The sequence below is a fragment of the Mobula birostris genome, chromosome 7 (assembly GCF_030028105.1).
Source record: "Mobula birostris isolate sMobBir1 chromosome 7, sMobBir1.hap1, whole genome shotgun sequence".
In the NCBI taxonomy this organism is placed as follows: domain Eukaryota; kingdom Metazoa; phylum Chordata; class Chondrichthyes; order Myliobatiformes; family Myliobatidae; genus Mobula; species Mobula birostris.
Window position 1 is genome coordinate 38,699,420 of NC_092376.1, and position 16,596 is coordinate 38,716,015.

Here is a 16,596-nt window from a genome sequence, read left to right on the forward strand (position 1 = left end):
GCTCTTAGCCATTGGGATACGACCATATTACTTGCCTCAGGAATTCACAACTGCTGTTTTAGTTGTTGTTTACATTCAACCTTCAGCTGGCGCAAATGTTGCTAGAGTACAAACTCAATATCCCAATGCTTTTGTGGCTGTTACTAGGGACTTTAATCATGTTTCTCTTGAGGCAACAATACCAACGTTTTATCAATATGTCAGCAGCCCTATACGGGACAGTAGAACACTGGCCCTTCTTTCTGTATGCGAATGTAAAGGACACAGACAGTACCACTGCCCTTCCCCAACTTGGCAGATCTGATCACAACCTGATCCTGCCAACACCCAGGCCCGTGCCTCTTCTCTGGTGGTAGCCTGTGCTAACAAGGGTTGTAAGGAGGTGGCCTCAGGATGTTAATGAGGCGCTGCAGGAATGCTTTGAGAGGATGGACTGGGATGTGTTATGTGAGCCACACAGGGAGGACATTAACAAAATATCTGATTGTATCACAGATTACATCAAATTCCATGAGAATACCATCTTGCCAGCCAGGACTATACACTGCTTCACCAACAAGCCCTGGATCACCAGTGACCTGAAAGAACTTTTGAATATGAAGAATAAAGCCTTCAGGTCTGGAGATAGACAGATACTGAGGTGAGTACAGAGTGAACTAAGGGTAAGCTGAGGGAGTGCAAAGAATCCTACAAGAGGAAGCTGGAGTACAAGCTTCAGCAGAATAGCACAAGGGACGTGTGGCCGGGCATGAAGCAGATCACCAGCTTCAAGGTTAAGGAAAGGAAGACCAAGGGTTGCCTGGATAGGGCCAACAAATTGAACTTGTTTTCCAGCAGGTTCAGCATTAGACCTCCTGCTGTGTCGTCTCTCACTTGGCCAAACCACACACCCTCCCTCCACCCCTTCCTCCCCTCTGGTGTGTGCTTGTGTTCCAGAGCCCTCCATGGGGTATCCTGCCTCCATGGGGATGATGACCCTCCCCCACCTGACTGTGATTGCAGGTCAGGTTAAGAGACAGCTGGAGAGACTACATCAAGGCAAGGCTGCCGGCCCAGACAGTAACAGCCCCAGGGTACTCAAGGCCTCTGTGAGCCAGCTGTCTGGTATTTTGCAGCACCTTTATAATCTGAGTCTGAGTCTGGAAAAGATACTAGTGCTATGGAAGACTTCCTGCTTGGTTCCTGTACCCAAGAAGGCGAATCCATCTGAACTTAATGACTACAAACCAATTGCCCTCACATCTCCTGCGATGAAGGTGCTGGAGAGGCTGGTCCTGACTTACCTTGGATTGCAGGTGAGATCTGGATTGGAGCCCCTACTGTTTGCCTACCAACCTCATGTGGGAGTGGATGATGCCATCATCTACCATTGCAGAGAGCTCACTCCCATCTGGATGATGCTGGTGGCATTGTGAGAATTACATTTTTTTTGATTTCTCTAGTACCTTCAGTACAATCCAGCCACTTCCTCTGAGCAAGAAGCTGCAAAGGATGGGCCCAAACAAATCCACTATCTCCTGGATTACTTACTACTTGACAGATAGACACCAGTTTGTGCGGCTGGGTAGTTCTCTGTCTGAGATGGTGGTGAGTGACACTGGAGTGCTACAAAGGGACGGTCCTGTCTCTGCTTCTGTTCACACTGTACAACTCAGGCTTCCAAAACAAATTTGAGCCTTATCACTTGTAGAAGTGAAGAGAAGATGGCGGCGCAACACAGCACGCAGCGGCCACTCCGGAATGAATATCTGTTTATTTGTTAAGTAGGATGCTGTGCACAATCCTGATTTGATGGAGACAGACGTGAGAAGCATGGAGGAACATCTGGAGAAACTTCTGAAATGCCTGTTTCGCTGCTGCTGCTGCCATACGATCCAGAATCTCCAGAGGGGAAGGCCCCAAATCCTCGGCTTTGCCTGTTTCTTGACGGCTGGGGCCGGGGTCAAAGCGCTCAGCAGAGATGGTGCTCGGTGCTCGGTGTTGGAGGGCTGGTCGGAGGCTCGAAGTTTCCAAATGAACTCAGAGTCGGCCTGTGGTCGGGTGCTTCCAGGGTGCTGCATCAGCAAGTTTGCGGCGCTGGAGGTTCATGGCAGGGAGAATTTTTCTTCCTTCTACCGTCTGCGTGAGATGATGGGGCTATCGGGACTTTGAGATATTTTTTTACCATGCCCATGGTCTGTTCTTTATCAAATTACGGTATTGCTTTGCACTGTTGTAACTATATGTTATAATTATGTGGTTTTTGTCAGTTTTAGTCTTGGTCTGTCTCGTGTTTCTGTGATATCATACTGGAGGAACATTGTATGGTTTCTTAATGCATGCATTACTAAATGACAATAAACGAGGACTGAGTGTCCTCATAATCTAAAAAAAGTTCTCTGTTGACTCTCAGTGGTTGGGTGTATCAGAGATAGGCAGGAGTCAGAGTACAGAAGACTGGAGGAAGTTGGTGGAATGGTGTGGGAGGAATCATCTGCTACTGAATGTGGCCAAAACCAGGGAGATGGTAATTGATCTTAGGACTGTGACAAGTTCTGTATACATTCTGGGAGAAGAAGTTGCAGTGGAGGAGAAGTACAAATACTTGGGTGTTCACCTCAACTGGAAAATCAACACCAAGGCTATTTACAAGAAGGAGGTCAGCAGACTCTATTTTCTAAGGAAGTTGAGATCATTCAACGTGTATACCAGGTGTTGGAGATTCTTTACCAGTCTGTTGTAGTGAGTGCAGTCTTCTTTGTGGCTTTAAGTTGGGGGAGCAGCATCAGTGACTAAAAGACTAAATAAACTCATCAGAAAGGCTGGATCTGTCCTTGGCTACAACTCGGACACTTTTGAGTTAGTGTTGGAAAGGAGGTCACTAAACAAACTGCTGTCCATTATGGACAATCTACACCTACTGAGTAAGCAGGAGGGCACCTCTTTGTACACTCATTCAGCTCCGCTATCACAAAGATCGTTACAAAAAATCTTTTCTATCAAATGCAATAAGAATATACAATACTTCATCTCTGTGTGACAAGAGAACACAGATCATTGTACAACAGTCTGTTTTATTGTTTCAAAAATATTATGATTGCACAGTATTGCACATTATTGCACATTGATAAATTATTGTGTATATTATTATTCTGTACTTTATTAGTCAATATTATTATATTTATTATTATTATTGATAAGTGTGTTTTAAAATGTTGCTGCTATAACAAAATAATTTCCCAATCGGTACCAATAAAATACTTATTATTATTATTATTATATGCAGGATACCACACTGGGAACACCAGATACAGTACATGACCCCAACAGCCTCACGGGTGAAGTGTTGCCTCACCTGGAAGGATAGTTTGGAGCACTGAATGGTAGTGAGGGAGGAGGTGTAGAGGCAGGTGTAGCACTTGTTCCACTTGCAAGGATAAGTGCCAGGAGAGAGATCAGTGGGGAGGGACAAATGGAGAAGGGAGTTCCATAGAGACTGTGGAAAGCAGAGTGGGGGCAAGGGAAAGATGTGCTTGGTGATGGAATCCCATTGGAGATGGAGAATAATGCGCTGGACGCATGGTGGAGAGAGAATCCCAGAGTTGTGGAAGTAACTGGGATAGTGACCCTAGGTACCTCCTCATGGTAGAAAGTATGGCATGGAGAACACAGTGGGAGAAGCACTCGATTGAATGTGAATACCTGGGGTCAGTTAACATATTATGTTCCATTACCATATTATTAGTTTCAAATGATGGGAGGATATTTCTGCCTTTTGATGCATTCATTCCCAGGGCCTGGGAAATTTACAAATGACATTGTCTTGCATGGTGATGTCTCTTATCTGCTCCTGCACAAGCTTTCAGTGATGTACCAACCCTTGTCACTTTCCTCTATAACTTTCACAACAGCAGCACTTCCCCAGGACAGAAAATTCTTCTAAATAGGTTCCTTCATGTACCTAATAACTCTGAAGGAAGATATGCATCTCACCTGGAGTCACTACATGAAGATGTACGAGATTCTTTATCTGTATCTTTGACCTCTTCTTGGAGTATGTGCAATACATCACATTCACAAAGAGATACAGAAGAAGAGAAAACTTGCTGGAAAACCAGTTTTGTTCTAAGCTCTGCTGAGAAAGTCAGAGATGTAGGAGAAAGCATCTAAACATTGAGGTACTGTACTTCATAAAAACAGTTTAATATGGTGTTTGAAAGCACGTGACTGAGCAGGAAGTTAGGCTTCCTAAGAATGATCTTATTGTTGGAGAAAACAGTGTAAGGACTGAGAATACCATGTAGTATGAAAGTTAGTACTGCAAATCATCTAATAGAACTTACCAGAAGGCCCTTTTTGTACAAATGAGTGAAACTGAATAATGTAGTATTGCCATTGTGGTACTCGAGAAAAAATATAGAAAAAGAAGATGCTCCATTTCTCAGTACTAAACCATTTACTGTAACCTCTGGGCAGGCTGAAGAATATCACCACCAATTAACAAATTAACAATAAAGTACTAATTTTGTAAGACTACTGGCTAAAGAAAAAAAATAACCTAACTTACCAGTGGTTCTGCCATGATGATTCGAATTTTTCGTTCAGCCTGAGTGGTAAAATTGGCAAATATGCTTTTTAAGACATATTCTCCTGACTTAATGTCAGGATCAACATTGATGGGCATCATGACTGGTGGTCCTCTGTCACCCTGTGTACTGCTCGCAGGTGTTGTTGATGGTTTGATATATCCGTTGTCAACTGGAGTAGCTGGAAAAAAATAGATGAGTCAGTAAATTGCCTGAACACAAAGTTGTACACAAACTGTAAAACATATCTTACAGGTGTTTTCCATTGATTTTTTTCTTTTTCTTTCTTTACAGACTAAATATCCAGAAGTTCCAATATTGACATCGTTCAAGCACAAATATAACCGAGCATTAAGTGCGCTTTCCAAATATTTTAACCCTATCAAAACAGACTATGTAAGTGAAATTGATTTCATTTGGTTACGGATGAAATCAGCGTTGAAGAAATGAGTCAAAGAGGCTCACAGGTACTTAACTTTGATTCAAGGACTTGGTGTTGTATGTTGCTCTATACCAAAGAGATTGGGAAGGATCGCACTGGTCTGTATCTCTGCCATGATTCAACACAATTTGTTGGCTGAGTGTGGAGACAACGAATGTGCAAAGGTCTTATTGCAGTTATACCTGCTGAATGTTGCCATTTCAGATTAGGACCACCACTAATTATTAATATAAGTTAACCCAATGTACTGCCAGGAATAAGAAAAGTAGTTTATTACGTCTTATAACCCCTAGTTCTGGTCCAGAAGCTGTCAATGATGACAGCACATATTACACAGACCATGACTGTAAAACCACTCACCCAGCAGGAAAGGTGCAGATACAAGGCAGTTAAAAACAAAATTCACTCTCTCTTCTGTTCTCTTCACAAAATATTTAAACCTGACTTGGACAAAACAACCCATTCAGGTCAGGAATGACCTGCTAGGAAGTGGCAGGTGAATGAGCAAAATATTTAGATTGGGAATCCACGATACCAAAGCTATTTCGACTGGACATATTAAGTCACACATAGTAACCAATTAACTCATCTGGCAACATTCATCTAACAATCATTTAGGACTCCACCTCTTGTACATAAATACTAGCTCATCACTACTGTAAGCCACATGTAGAATCTCAGAGTTCTAGCTGTAGTACTGCATCTCACAGTTTCTATACTCTACTGGATATTCAACCATGGTAAACATTTTATCCATTAAACTTCTGTTTCTCTTGCTATAGAAGGTGATGTAGTATATGCATATATCCTCTATCAGCTCACTATTCCAGACTCATTACTGAGTTCCGAGTTGAATGAAGCGGTAGTAAGTTTATACTAACTCTCATATCATACCATTACAGTTATAAAAGCATCTACCTGTTAGAAGCCCATTCCCATCACACCAGCCAGTATCACTCAAAGTTCAAAGTAAAATTTATTATCAGAGTACATCCATGTCACCACATATAACCCTGAGATTCTTTTTCTGTGGGCATACTTAGGAAATCTATAGAACAGGAACTGTAAACATCAGGAACTATAAATAGTAAACAAACTGTGCAAATGGAGATATAAATAAATAGCAATAAATAACGAGCATGAAATAGCAATATAACAAAGTCCTTAAATGAGTGTAGCTATTCCTTTTTTGTTCAAGAGCCTGATGGCTGAGGCATAGTAATTGTTCTTAAACCTGGTGGTGCAAGTCCTGAGGCATTTGTACCTTCTACCTGATGGCAGCAAAGAGAAAAGAGCATGGCCTGGGTGGTAGGATCTTTGACAATGGATGCTGCTTTTCTACGGCAACATTTCATGTAGATGTGCTTAATGGTTGGGAGGGTTTTACCCGTGATGTACCAGACCAAGTCCACTACCTTTTGTAGGATTTTCTGTTCAAAGGTATTGGTGTTCCCATACCAGATTACTGGCTCATGGACCTCTCGTTTCCCTCTCCTGAAGTCTGCAATCCGTTCTTTGGTCTTATCAATATTGAATGAGAGGTTGTTGTTACTATACCACTCCGCCAAGCTTTCAATCGAACGTGAAGCAACTGGGGCCCACGAACTGATCTGCCAGTCTCAACCACCAAACTGGATACCAGCACATTATGTATCAGAGAGAATGCCTTAAGCATAGGAAAAGGACATAGTGAGTTATTGAGAAAGCTGATAGCAAGAAATGGCATGACCTTGGTCCTGTTGATGACACACTACAGTGAGACGTGGTGAAGAAATCTTTGGATGATTGAGCACACATAACAAGAAAACTGGTATGGAATGTCAATGAATAGGAGCACAGGATGGGAAATAGAATTGAATCCAGCTCCAACCTCTAAGAATGCTCACAGCCATTTCTTTCCACCCATTGTGCAGCTGTAGAATGCCGTGTTCTCAATCTTCATCAAAGCATAACCAGAAGCCATGCAAAAGTCAGCCTCAGGCTTCTGCCTTGCAATCTCAGGCAATCTCAGGCAATTGCCAGTGTATTTATTTGGAAAGGCATCCGTTTATCATAGCATTGCAGCAACCCATCCTCCAACACGTTACAAGGATTCTTAATATGCTGCCTGACTATCATAGAATATACATAAAATCTCAGCTCTACAGCCTGACCTCCAAAAAAACAATGTTGCTGATGACAAGAAACAATAGAAAATTAATATTAAATTAATAGTTAAAAAAATAGGAGGAAAGGTCAGTTCTGGTCATGGTTGGAATTGCTGAGAGCTGAAGGGATGTATGAGGATGGTCAGAGCAGATGTCTAACAAGTGGTGAAAGAACTGCAAAGTACAAACAAATGGTACATTACAAGTAGAAATGTAAATATGTTTCAGGAAGCTCTTCTGGGGAATTTTGTCCTCCAGTCTTAGAAAACCCAAGTTCCTCCAATGCTTAACACTTGATTTGTCGTGCTCTGTTTGAAAAGTCAGTCAGTGCTTCCACTAAATTCATAATACCCACAATATTACAGGGCCGGTTAGACATGATGTTGCATATAAAATTCATGATTAGATTTAGCTGGGATTCTTCTCTAGGAGTGGAGAACAGTGGAATGAGAAAATGTGAAGAAAGAGATGATGCAATGAAGACAATTTTGAGCAGATTCTAGAAATAAAATCTATATACAATACTGCAAGTTAAATTATTTAGCAACTGAGATGAAAAAGCTCAAATAATATCAATTGAAGATTTGAATTTTGTAACACTTGCAATGTAATGAATTTTAATTTTCTAAGCGCTCAATTGTCCAAGGTGACACACTTGGAACTGTCGACATGACAGCAAAAAAAATGTCGTCATTAACACCGAGGTTATACACTACCATGCTGAACACGAGCATAGTGCAGCTCACATGGGAAGCCATCATAGAGCCCTCCTGCTTCATTCAATAAGCTGTTTATGGGGATTGCACCTACGAGATTACTGCATATCCATTTCCTTCGTGGTATTTAGAGTCACGGGTTACTGATGGAAGATATCAAGATTGAATATTGTTTGGCCTTATCTTGTTTTCTTTTTACATCTGTGCAGGAAATTGCAGAAAGTACACAAATAGAAAAAAACAATTTGGAGCAAATATGCAATGGATGGACTCAATTTGTTTTTCAAGTTGTTTCAGTATTTATTAGACCTGACAATCAGAGACAGTAGAAGAAAATGCAAACTGTTAGGTTTTAATGCATGTGTGCCTGTTGCTCCTTGTTTCACATTTGCCACTAATTAGCGTGTATACATTTTAAATTAAAAGTCACAGGTAATGATAATACTTCAAAACTTGTAATCTTTGGCAGAAAGATAGTACTTGTTGAAACCATAAAATATTTAATTCTAATCCTAAAATGACTGGATTTAAATGTGAATTAAATTGAATCAGACACTGGAAATGCAATTTACCCACTGCATTCTACAGTTATCTTACATACTCATGCAAGCATTACAAGAGTAATTTGACACTGTCAGTTACTGGATCCTTATTTAGAAAGGCAGTGACTAACAACACGAAGGAAAATAAATTCATTTCATACAAGTTTGCCAGCCCAGAATTCAATCTCTGTGTAAGTAGGGTACTGGATTTTTAATAGTGCGAATTAATTTTGTGTAAACTTAAAGTTGAATTTGTAGCTTTACTTCAGTGATCCCATAAAGTATTGTAACTGCTTGAATTTCTATTTTGAAACTTTATATTAGCAAAGGTATAAATAAGTCACGATCTTTAATCTAATTATAATTTAACAATTCCTAGATTTTGCTAGTAGATTTATGTTCTAAATATTAAACACTACAAAAAGTGGTAAAGAAGCATTCAAATAACTGATAAGTATCATAAAATATTAACTTTTGATGACAACCAAAGAAATGACTGTGTTGACATGTTTAAAAACTACCAATATTTTTACTGAAACATTCCTGCAATTTTTTATAGTTAATCTTCTACTTCAAAAAAATATAATTTTAACAACTTCTTTCACAATACTTGACTATCTGCGCTTTATAGTGGCAACCATTTTGTTGCTTTAGTGTTTCTAAGTGCTTTGCCAGATCACCATAGCATCACTTTAAGAATTTTTTTCTAACCTACTGGTGACAAGGCCTGTTACACAAACGTCAAAAATACCTGTAGTACAGAGTACCTACCAAGCCCTTTTATCAAGCTGATCACAGTAGACTTCCTCCAACAGGCTGCTGTAATCTCCATGAGCTCCAGTTTATCTGTAATTCAATTGCTAGAATTCTGAGCTAGAAAGCTATGTATAAATATTTGTTCTACCATTTTGTCACCCATTTCCTGTGGTAAGTGACGTAGATTATGAAACTATCCAGTTTTCTTGGCAAATATTTCTTTTGCAATCAGTTCTGAAGGACTGTTTTGTTGCAATTAGCCTATGCCCTTCTGCCCTGCAGCTGAGCTTCCCACAGCTGAAGGTCAGAGAAAGGATAATTTTCAGCTAAGGCACACACAGATGGACCATAACACGTACAGTGGTGGCATGTCTATATTTATCCAGTACACACTAGGCTGTAGATTACTGAAATTTCTACAAGTGCGACCGGCACAATTATATTTATCATACAAAATAGTGAACATGCCAGATTTTATTAATTCAATGCAGTACTTCTAAGAAATGCCACTCAACACTGCTGTTTCCTACAGTTAAAAGACGCAGTTCAAGCAAATACATTCATTCATTTGCAACAAATGTAGATATGATAGGGTTCTATAACAGAAACTTCCTGCATATACAGCCAGAACCAAAAATTATTTCACAAGGTTTCAGCCCCTGGATGCATAAAAATCCTGGGTGTTATTTCCTACCCTCTCTAATCACATTACAAGTTCCAAACAAAACTTGCTGAAATTCTGCATACTCATAAATGAAATTACCCATTCCACAGAATCACTAAAAAAAGTTTATATTGTAGTCCTCTACAAACTATATAGTATCATGCATTAACCCTGTAACACTGTTTAATCTTTTAAATTATCTTCTGATATTTTTAAAATTTAAAAATTTAAGTTGACTTCAAATCTGAAACTTAAATTGAGTTCTACAGATATCTTACAATGAAATAAGTGCTCACAAAGAACTTAACACATCGAGGTGAACATGATTTGAGAAAGAATTGAACACAATAAATCTTGTACCTTTTTACATATAACACAACGGAAAATGTGTGATTGAGTTTTTCATATTTATAATTTTGATAGAGACATGTTTCAATGCAGTAACAAAATGAAAGAATAGATAAAATCTGGCAATTAGCTATGACTGTGGTCAATATTTATAATAATCAAACTTTAGATAGGGATCCCACTAGAACGAAATCCATATAGTGTGGAAAAAGTATGGAATTTTGTCTCTGCAGGTGAATGCAGGAAGGCGTTTAAAATAAAAACTTTCACTGGGAAGTAAAATATACCTTTCAAAAGGCCCTTTTTGTAGTATGTTTCCTAAGTAATTTACACTGGAGAGCCAGATTTATTTCTCGTTTTATCACTAACACAAGGTATTTGGCAATAACTTTCTTTTGTGGAAAAGATGTTCTAGGGAAGAAGATTAGACATATCAGGCTTCCCAAGAAGTTTTGTGTCTTTCTGCCTGCATTTGCACCCCAATCCAACATTGCAAATCCCATCATAGCAAATACTGTTGGTAGAAATGCTGGTCCTGGTAGTTTGGTGTACGTTGGCAGATCTCTGGTGGAACTGTCATGGACGTCTATCAATATTTGTGGAATCTTTCAGTACTAAAGTTAATTTAGAATCACAGCACACAGAAATGGGTCCTCTTGGCCAACCATATTTATGCTGTCTATGATATCCATCTTCCTCCATTAGCCACATATTACTCTACGCCTTTCCTATCTACTAACTTAAGCCAATGTATTTTAAGCATTGTAATTGTATCTATCTCTACCACCAGCTCTGGCAGCTCATTCCAGATAACCACGGCCCTCTGGGTGAAAAACTTACCCTTCAGAGCTCAATTAATTTCTCTACACTCATTTAAACTCATATCCTCTACTTCTAGACTCCACTGCCCTGAGTAATTATATGCTAGTTAACTTGACTTTAGTGGTTGGGAAAATGTTGGAGTCCATTATTAAGGATGAGGCTTTGGGATACTTGGAGGCATGTGACATAATGGGCCAAGTCAGCATGGCCTTCTTGCCTGACAAGTCTGTTAGAATTCATTGAGGAAACAACAGGTAGGATAGACAAAGCAGAGTCAGTGGATGCTGCTTACTAGGATTTTCAGATGGCCTTTGACAAGGTGCCACACATGAGGCTGCTAAACAAGATAAGGGTCTTTGGCATTATAGGAAAGATACTAGCATGGATTGAAAATTGGCTGACTGGCAGTAGGAAAAGAGTGGGAATAAAAGGGGTCTTTTCTGGTTGGCTGTCGGAGAGTAGTGGTGTTCCACAGGGGTCTGTGTTGGGACTGCTTCTTTTCATGTTATATGTCAACTATTTGTATGATGGAATTTATGGCTTTGTGCCAAGCTTGCAGATGATATGAAGGTAGGTGGAGGGGCAGATAGAGTTGAAGAAGTAGGGAGTCTGCAAAAGAATTTAGAGAGATTAGAAAAATGGGCAATGAAGAGGCAGATGGAATATAATGTAGGGATGTGTATGGTCATGCATTTTGGTAGATGGAATAAAGGTGTAGAATATTTTCAAAGTGCAGAGAAAATTCAAAAATCAGAGATGCAAAGGGATTTGTGAGTCCTTGTGTAGGATTCCCTGAAGGTTAACTTACAAGTTGAGTCTGTGGTAAAGAAGGTAAATGCAATGTTATCATTCATTTTGAGAAGACAAGAATATAAGAAAGTAATTCTCAGGCTTTATAAGGCATTGGTCATACTCCATCTGGAGAACTGTGAGCAATTTTGGACCCCTTACCTGAGAAAAGATGTGTTGGTTTTGAAGAGGTTCACAAGAATGATTCTAAGAACAGAAGGGTTAATGTATGAGGAATATTTGATGGCTCTGGGCCTGTTTCACTGGAGTTTAGAAGAATGAGGGAGGATCTCATTGAAACTTATTGAATATTGAAAGGCTCAGATAGAGTGATTGTGGAAAGAATGTTTCCTATAGTGGGTGAGTCTCGGACCATAAGGCACAGCCTCAGGATAGATGGACATCCATTTAGAATAGAGATGATGAGCAATTTCTTTAACTGGAGGGTGGTGAATCTATGGAATTCATCGCCATAGATGACTGTGGCATCCAAGTCACTGAGTATATTTAAAGCGGAGATTGATTAGTCAGGGTGTCAGAGGTTACCAGGAGAAGGCAGGAGAATGATGTTAAGAGGAAAAATAAATCAGCCACGATGGAATGGTGGAGCAGACTCAGTGGACTGAATGGCCTAATTCTCCTCCTACAGTATGTCTTATGGTCTAACAAGACTCCAATGATCTGACCAATATGTCCTTTACATCAAGACTCTACCACCCCAGGTAAAAAGACTTCATCAACTTGCTCAATATATCCTTTATATCTAGACTCTAGTGCCCTGGGTAAAAAAACTCCAACAAAATGGCCAATATGATTTTAAAACATCAATAAATTTTTAAAAGTCTCACCTCTTACATTCCAGTGAGAACATATGTATGCAGCATACTTATGTCTCCTTATAACTGCAGCCCTCCAATCGAGGCGACATCCTTCTACACTCTCTCAACTGCTAACACGTTCTTCCTGCAGTATGGTGACCACAACTCTATACAATACTCTTTGTATCTTCTAACCAACATTTTCTACAACAGCAAAATGACTTCCAGCTCTTAAAAGCTGTGCTGAAGTGGATGAAAGCAAACATACCACATGTCTCTTTCATTACTCTAAGGCACCATTTTCAGGGAGCTATGAACCTAATTGCTAAGGTCCCTTTCTAAAGCAACACTATCAGAATTTGATTGCTAATGTGCATTACCTAACTCTTGTCTGGATTGAATTTCATCTCTCACCACCAGTTGGTCTTTCTTAAATAATTAACTATCTTCCACTCTTCTGGTATCTTGTTCAGGGCCAATAAAGATGCAAAAATCTTTGTCAGAGACACCACACTCTCCACCCTTGCTTCTCGCAACCACAGGAATTTATCTGCTCTTACATGCACCAATTTTCTAACACTTCCTCATTCCTGATACAGATGTGCTCCAAAATATCAGCATGTTTCTCTCATAAATGCCAATGAGAAATATTCATTTAGGACCACTACTCATAGCCTCTGGCTCACACATAAATCACTGTTTTGGTCACTGATGAGATCTACTCTTTATTTAACTACCCTCTTGTATCTATTATACTTGTATGAAGTTTTAGGATTCTGCTAAATTCTACTTGACAAGGTCATGGTATTGCCCTTCTTCCTCCCCGAATCCAATACACCTCAATATACTTGTTTCCTAAACCCTACATAGGCTACCTTCTTTTCCCTGACTAAACCTTCAGTACCCCTTGTTAACCAAGATTCCCTAGACTTATTATTTTTGCTTCAATCCCTTACAGGGCCATACTGACACTGAACTCTTAGAAATTTACTTTTAAGTGATTCCCTTGCATCAGATGTTGTTTTCCCTTCCTGCAGCTACTCCCAATCTATATCCACCACGTTCTGTCTTACAGCTGGCGCTTGGCCAAGTGGTTAAGGCGTTCGTCTAGTGATTTGAAGGTTGCTAGTTTGAGCCTTAGCTGAGGCAGCTTGTTGTGTTCTTGAGCAAGGCACTTAACCACACATTGCTCTGCGATGACACCGTTGCCAAGCTGTATGGGTCCTAATGCCCTTCCCTTGGGCAACATTGGTGTTGTGGAGAGGGGAGACTTGCAGCATGGGCAACTGCCGGTCTTCCATACAACCTTGCCCAGGCTTGTGCTCTGGAAACCTTCCAAGGCACAAATCCATGGTCTGTCTTACACTTCTGCAATCTGTCTTACCCCAGTTTTGGACCCTAGTTTAAGGACTGACTTTACCTTTTCCCGTTTCTATCTTGAAGCTTACTGCATGCACTGTTCCTTAATGGTTTCTCCACAGACAGTCCTATCACTTGCTTATCCTCATTCGCTATGATAAGATCATATGTAGCCATCTTCCTAGTCCGCCTCTCTACATAATTCTTCAAAAGGTGCTCTTGATGCATTTTATGCATTCACCCCACCTGATCGCCTTGCACTAAAGCAGTCTCAGTTAATACTGGGAAAGTTATTTTTACACCTTTCTGCCATCTGCCATATATCTGTTCTTTTAATTCCCACAGACTATTGGGAGGCCTCTGAATCAGAACCAGGTTTATTATCAGTGACGTAAGTCATCAAATTTGTTGTTTTGTTGCAGCAATAAAGACCAATTGGTCAAAAATATTGTAAGCTACAATAAAAAATTATGAAGTACTGTAAAAAGAGAGCAAAAGGTTAAGGTTGTGTTCATGGTTTACTCAGAAATCTGATGAAGAAGGGGAAGAAGCTGTATTTAAAACACAGAGTGTGTGCCTTCAGGCTCCAGTACCTCCTCCCTGATGGTAGCAATGAAAAGAGGGCATGTCTTAGATGGCGAAGGTCCTTAATTATGGATGACAGCTTTTTGAGGCACTGCCTATTGAAGATGTCCTTGATGGTGAGAAGACTTAGTGCCATGATGGAGATAGTTAAGTTTATAACCGTCTGCAATGTATTCTGATTCAATACGTTGGTGCCTCAGTATCAGACAGTATGTAACCAGACAGAATGCTCTCCATGGTGCAGATGTAAAAATGTGTTAGTCTTTAGTGACATACCAAATCTCCTCAAACTCCTCATGAAAAATAGCCATTGTCATGCCCTCTTCATAAATGCAGCAATATATTGGGCCCAGGATGGACCTTCAGAGATGTGGACATCCAAGAACTTTATCTGCTCACTTTTTCCACTACTGATCCCTTGATGAGGACTGGTATATACTCAAAATTCCCTTTCTTTAGTCCACAATCTATTCCTTGGTCTTACTGATGCTGGGTGTAAGGTTGGTGGACTGCTTCGTCGAGCACCTCTGCTCCGTCCGCCACAACAGACAGGATCTCCCGGTTGCCACCCACTTCAACTCTGCTTCACATTCCTATTCGGATATGTCCATACATGGCCTCCTCTACTGCCACGATGAGGCTAAACTCAGGTTGGAGGAGCAACAGCTCACACACTGTCTGGGTAGTCTCCAGCCCCTTGGCATGAACATTGAATTCTCCAACTTCTGGTAATTGCCTCCCCCTTCTATCCCCCATCCCAGTTTCACTCTGCCCCCTCCCCCAGCTGCCTATCACCTCCCTCTTGGTTCTGCCTCCTTCTACTACCCATTGTGCTTTCCCCTATTACTTCTTCACCTTTCCTGCCTAACCCCTCCCTGCTTCCTCTTCCCCACCCCTTTATCTTTCCCCTTTCTGGTTTTTCACCTGGAACCTACCAGCCTTCTCCTTCCCACACTCCTCCCACCTTCTTTATAGGGTCTCTGTCCCTTCCCTCTTCAGTCCTGATGAAGGGTTCCGGCCCAAAACGTTGACTGATTGTTTCCACGGATGCTGCCCAACCTACTGAGTTCCTTCAGCATGTTGTCAGTGTTGCTTTGACCCCAGCATCTGCAGAGTATTTTGTGTTTACTGGGTGTATGGTTTTTTTGTTGCTGCAACACCACTCAACCAGCTGATCTAAGTCACTCCTGTACACCTCTTCATCATCATCTGCCAACAGTTGTTCATCAGCAAATTTACACATGGTGTTTTAGCTCTGCCTAGCCAGAGTCAGTGGCTAGAGAGTGTAAAGCAGTGGGCTAAGCACACGTCCTGGATGTGTGCCCATGTTGATTGTCAATAAGGAGAAGATATTATTTCTGATGCACACTGACAGCGGTCTCCCGATGATGAAGTCAAGGATCTAGTTACAGAGGGAGGTACATAGGCCCAGGTTTTGAAGTTTATTGATTAATATTTAGGGGATGATGGTGTTGAAAGTTGAGCTGTAATTAATAAAGAGTTGACATAGGTATTGCTGCTGTCCAGGTGATCCAAAGCCAAATGCATTCACTATAAACCTGTTGCAGTGGTAGGCAAATTGCAGCAGGTCCAGGTCCTTGCTCAGGCAGGAGTTAATTCTAGTCCTGACCAACTTCAAGTCACTTTGTCATAGTACATTCAAGTACTAGTGGGTGATAGTCATTGAGGTAGCTCACTCTACTCTTCTTAGGCACTGGTATGATTGATATCCTTTTGAGTCAGATGGGAACCTTTGACTATGGCAGTGAGAGACTGAAGATGTCGTTGAACTGTTCAGCCAGTAGCTTGGCACAGGTTTTCAATGCCTTGCCAGATACACCATCAAGGCCCCTTGCCTTGCGAGGGCTGACCCTCTTGAAGGATGTTCTCACTTTGGTCTCTGAGACAGATATCATGGGTTTGCCAGATGCTACAAAGATCTGTACAGGTATAGTTTTATCATCCCTTACAAAGTGTACATAAAAGGCCTTCAGCTCATTGGGAGTGAAGCATCACAGCCACTTATGTTAGGCTTCCCTTTGG

General features: G+C 40.7%; 1 protein-coding gene across 7 annotated transcripts in view; it reads right to left on the reverse strand.

Moving 5' to 3' along the window:
• frya (furry homolog a (Drosophila)) overlaps window positions 1-16,596 on the reverse strand; it is a 283,598-nt gene that overhangs the window by 205,738 nt on the left and 61,264 nt on the right. For 4 of the 7 annotated variants that reach the window (XM_072262934.1, XM_072262933.1, XM_072262940.1 and 1 more), the window contains one exon: window positions 4,547-4,746. In XM_072262934.1, the coding sequence (XP_072119035.1) occupies window positions 4,547-4,746 (200 nt within the window). Of the gene's footprint in view, window positions 1-4,546; window positions 4,747-5,030; window positions 5,135-9,183; window positions 9,405-16,596 lie in introns of those variants that run through there. The other 3 variants (XM_072262936.1, XM_072262939.1, XM_072262937.1) reach the window with 3 other exon arrangements.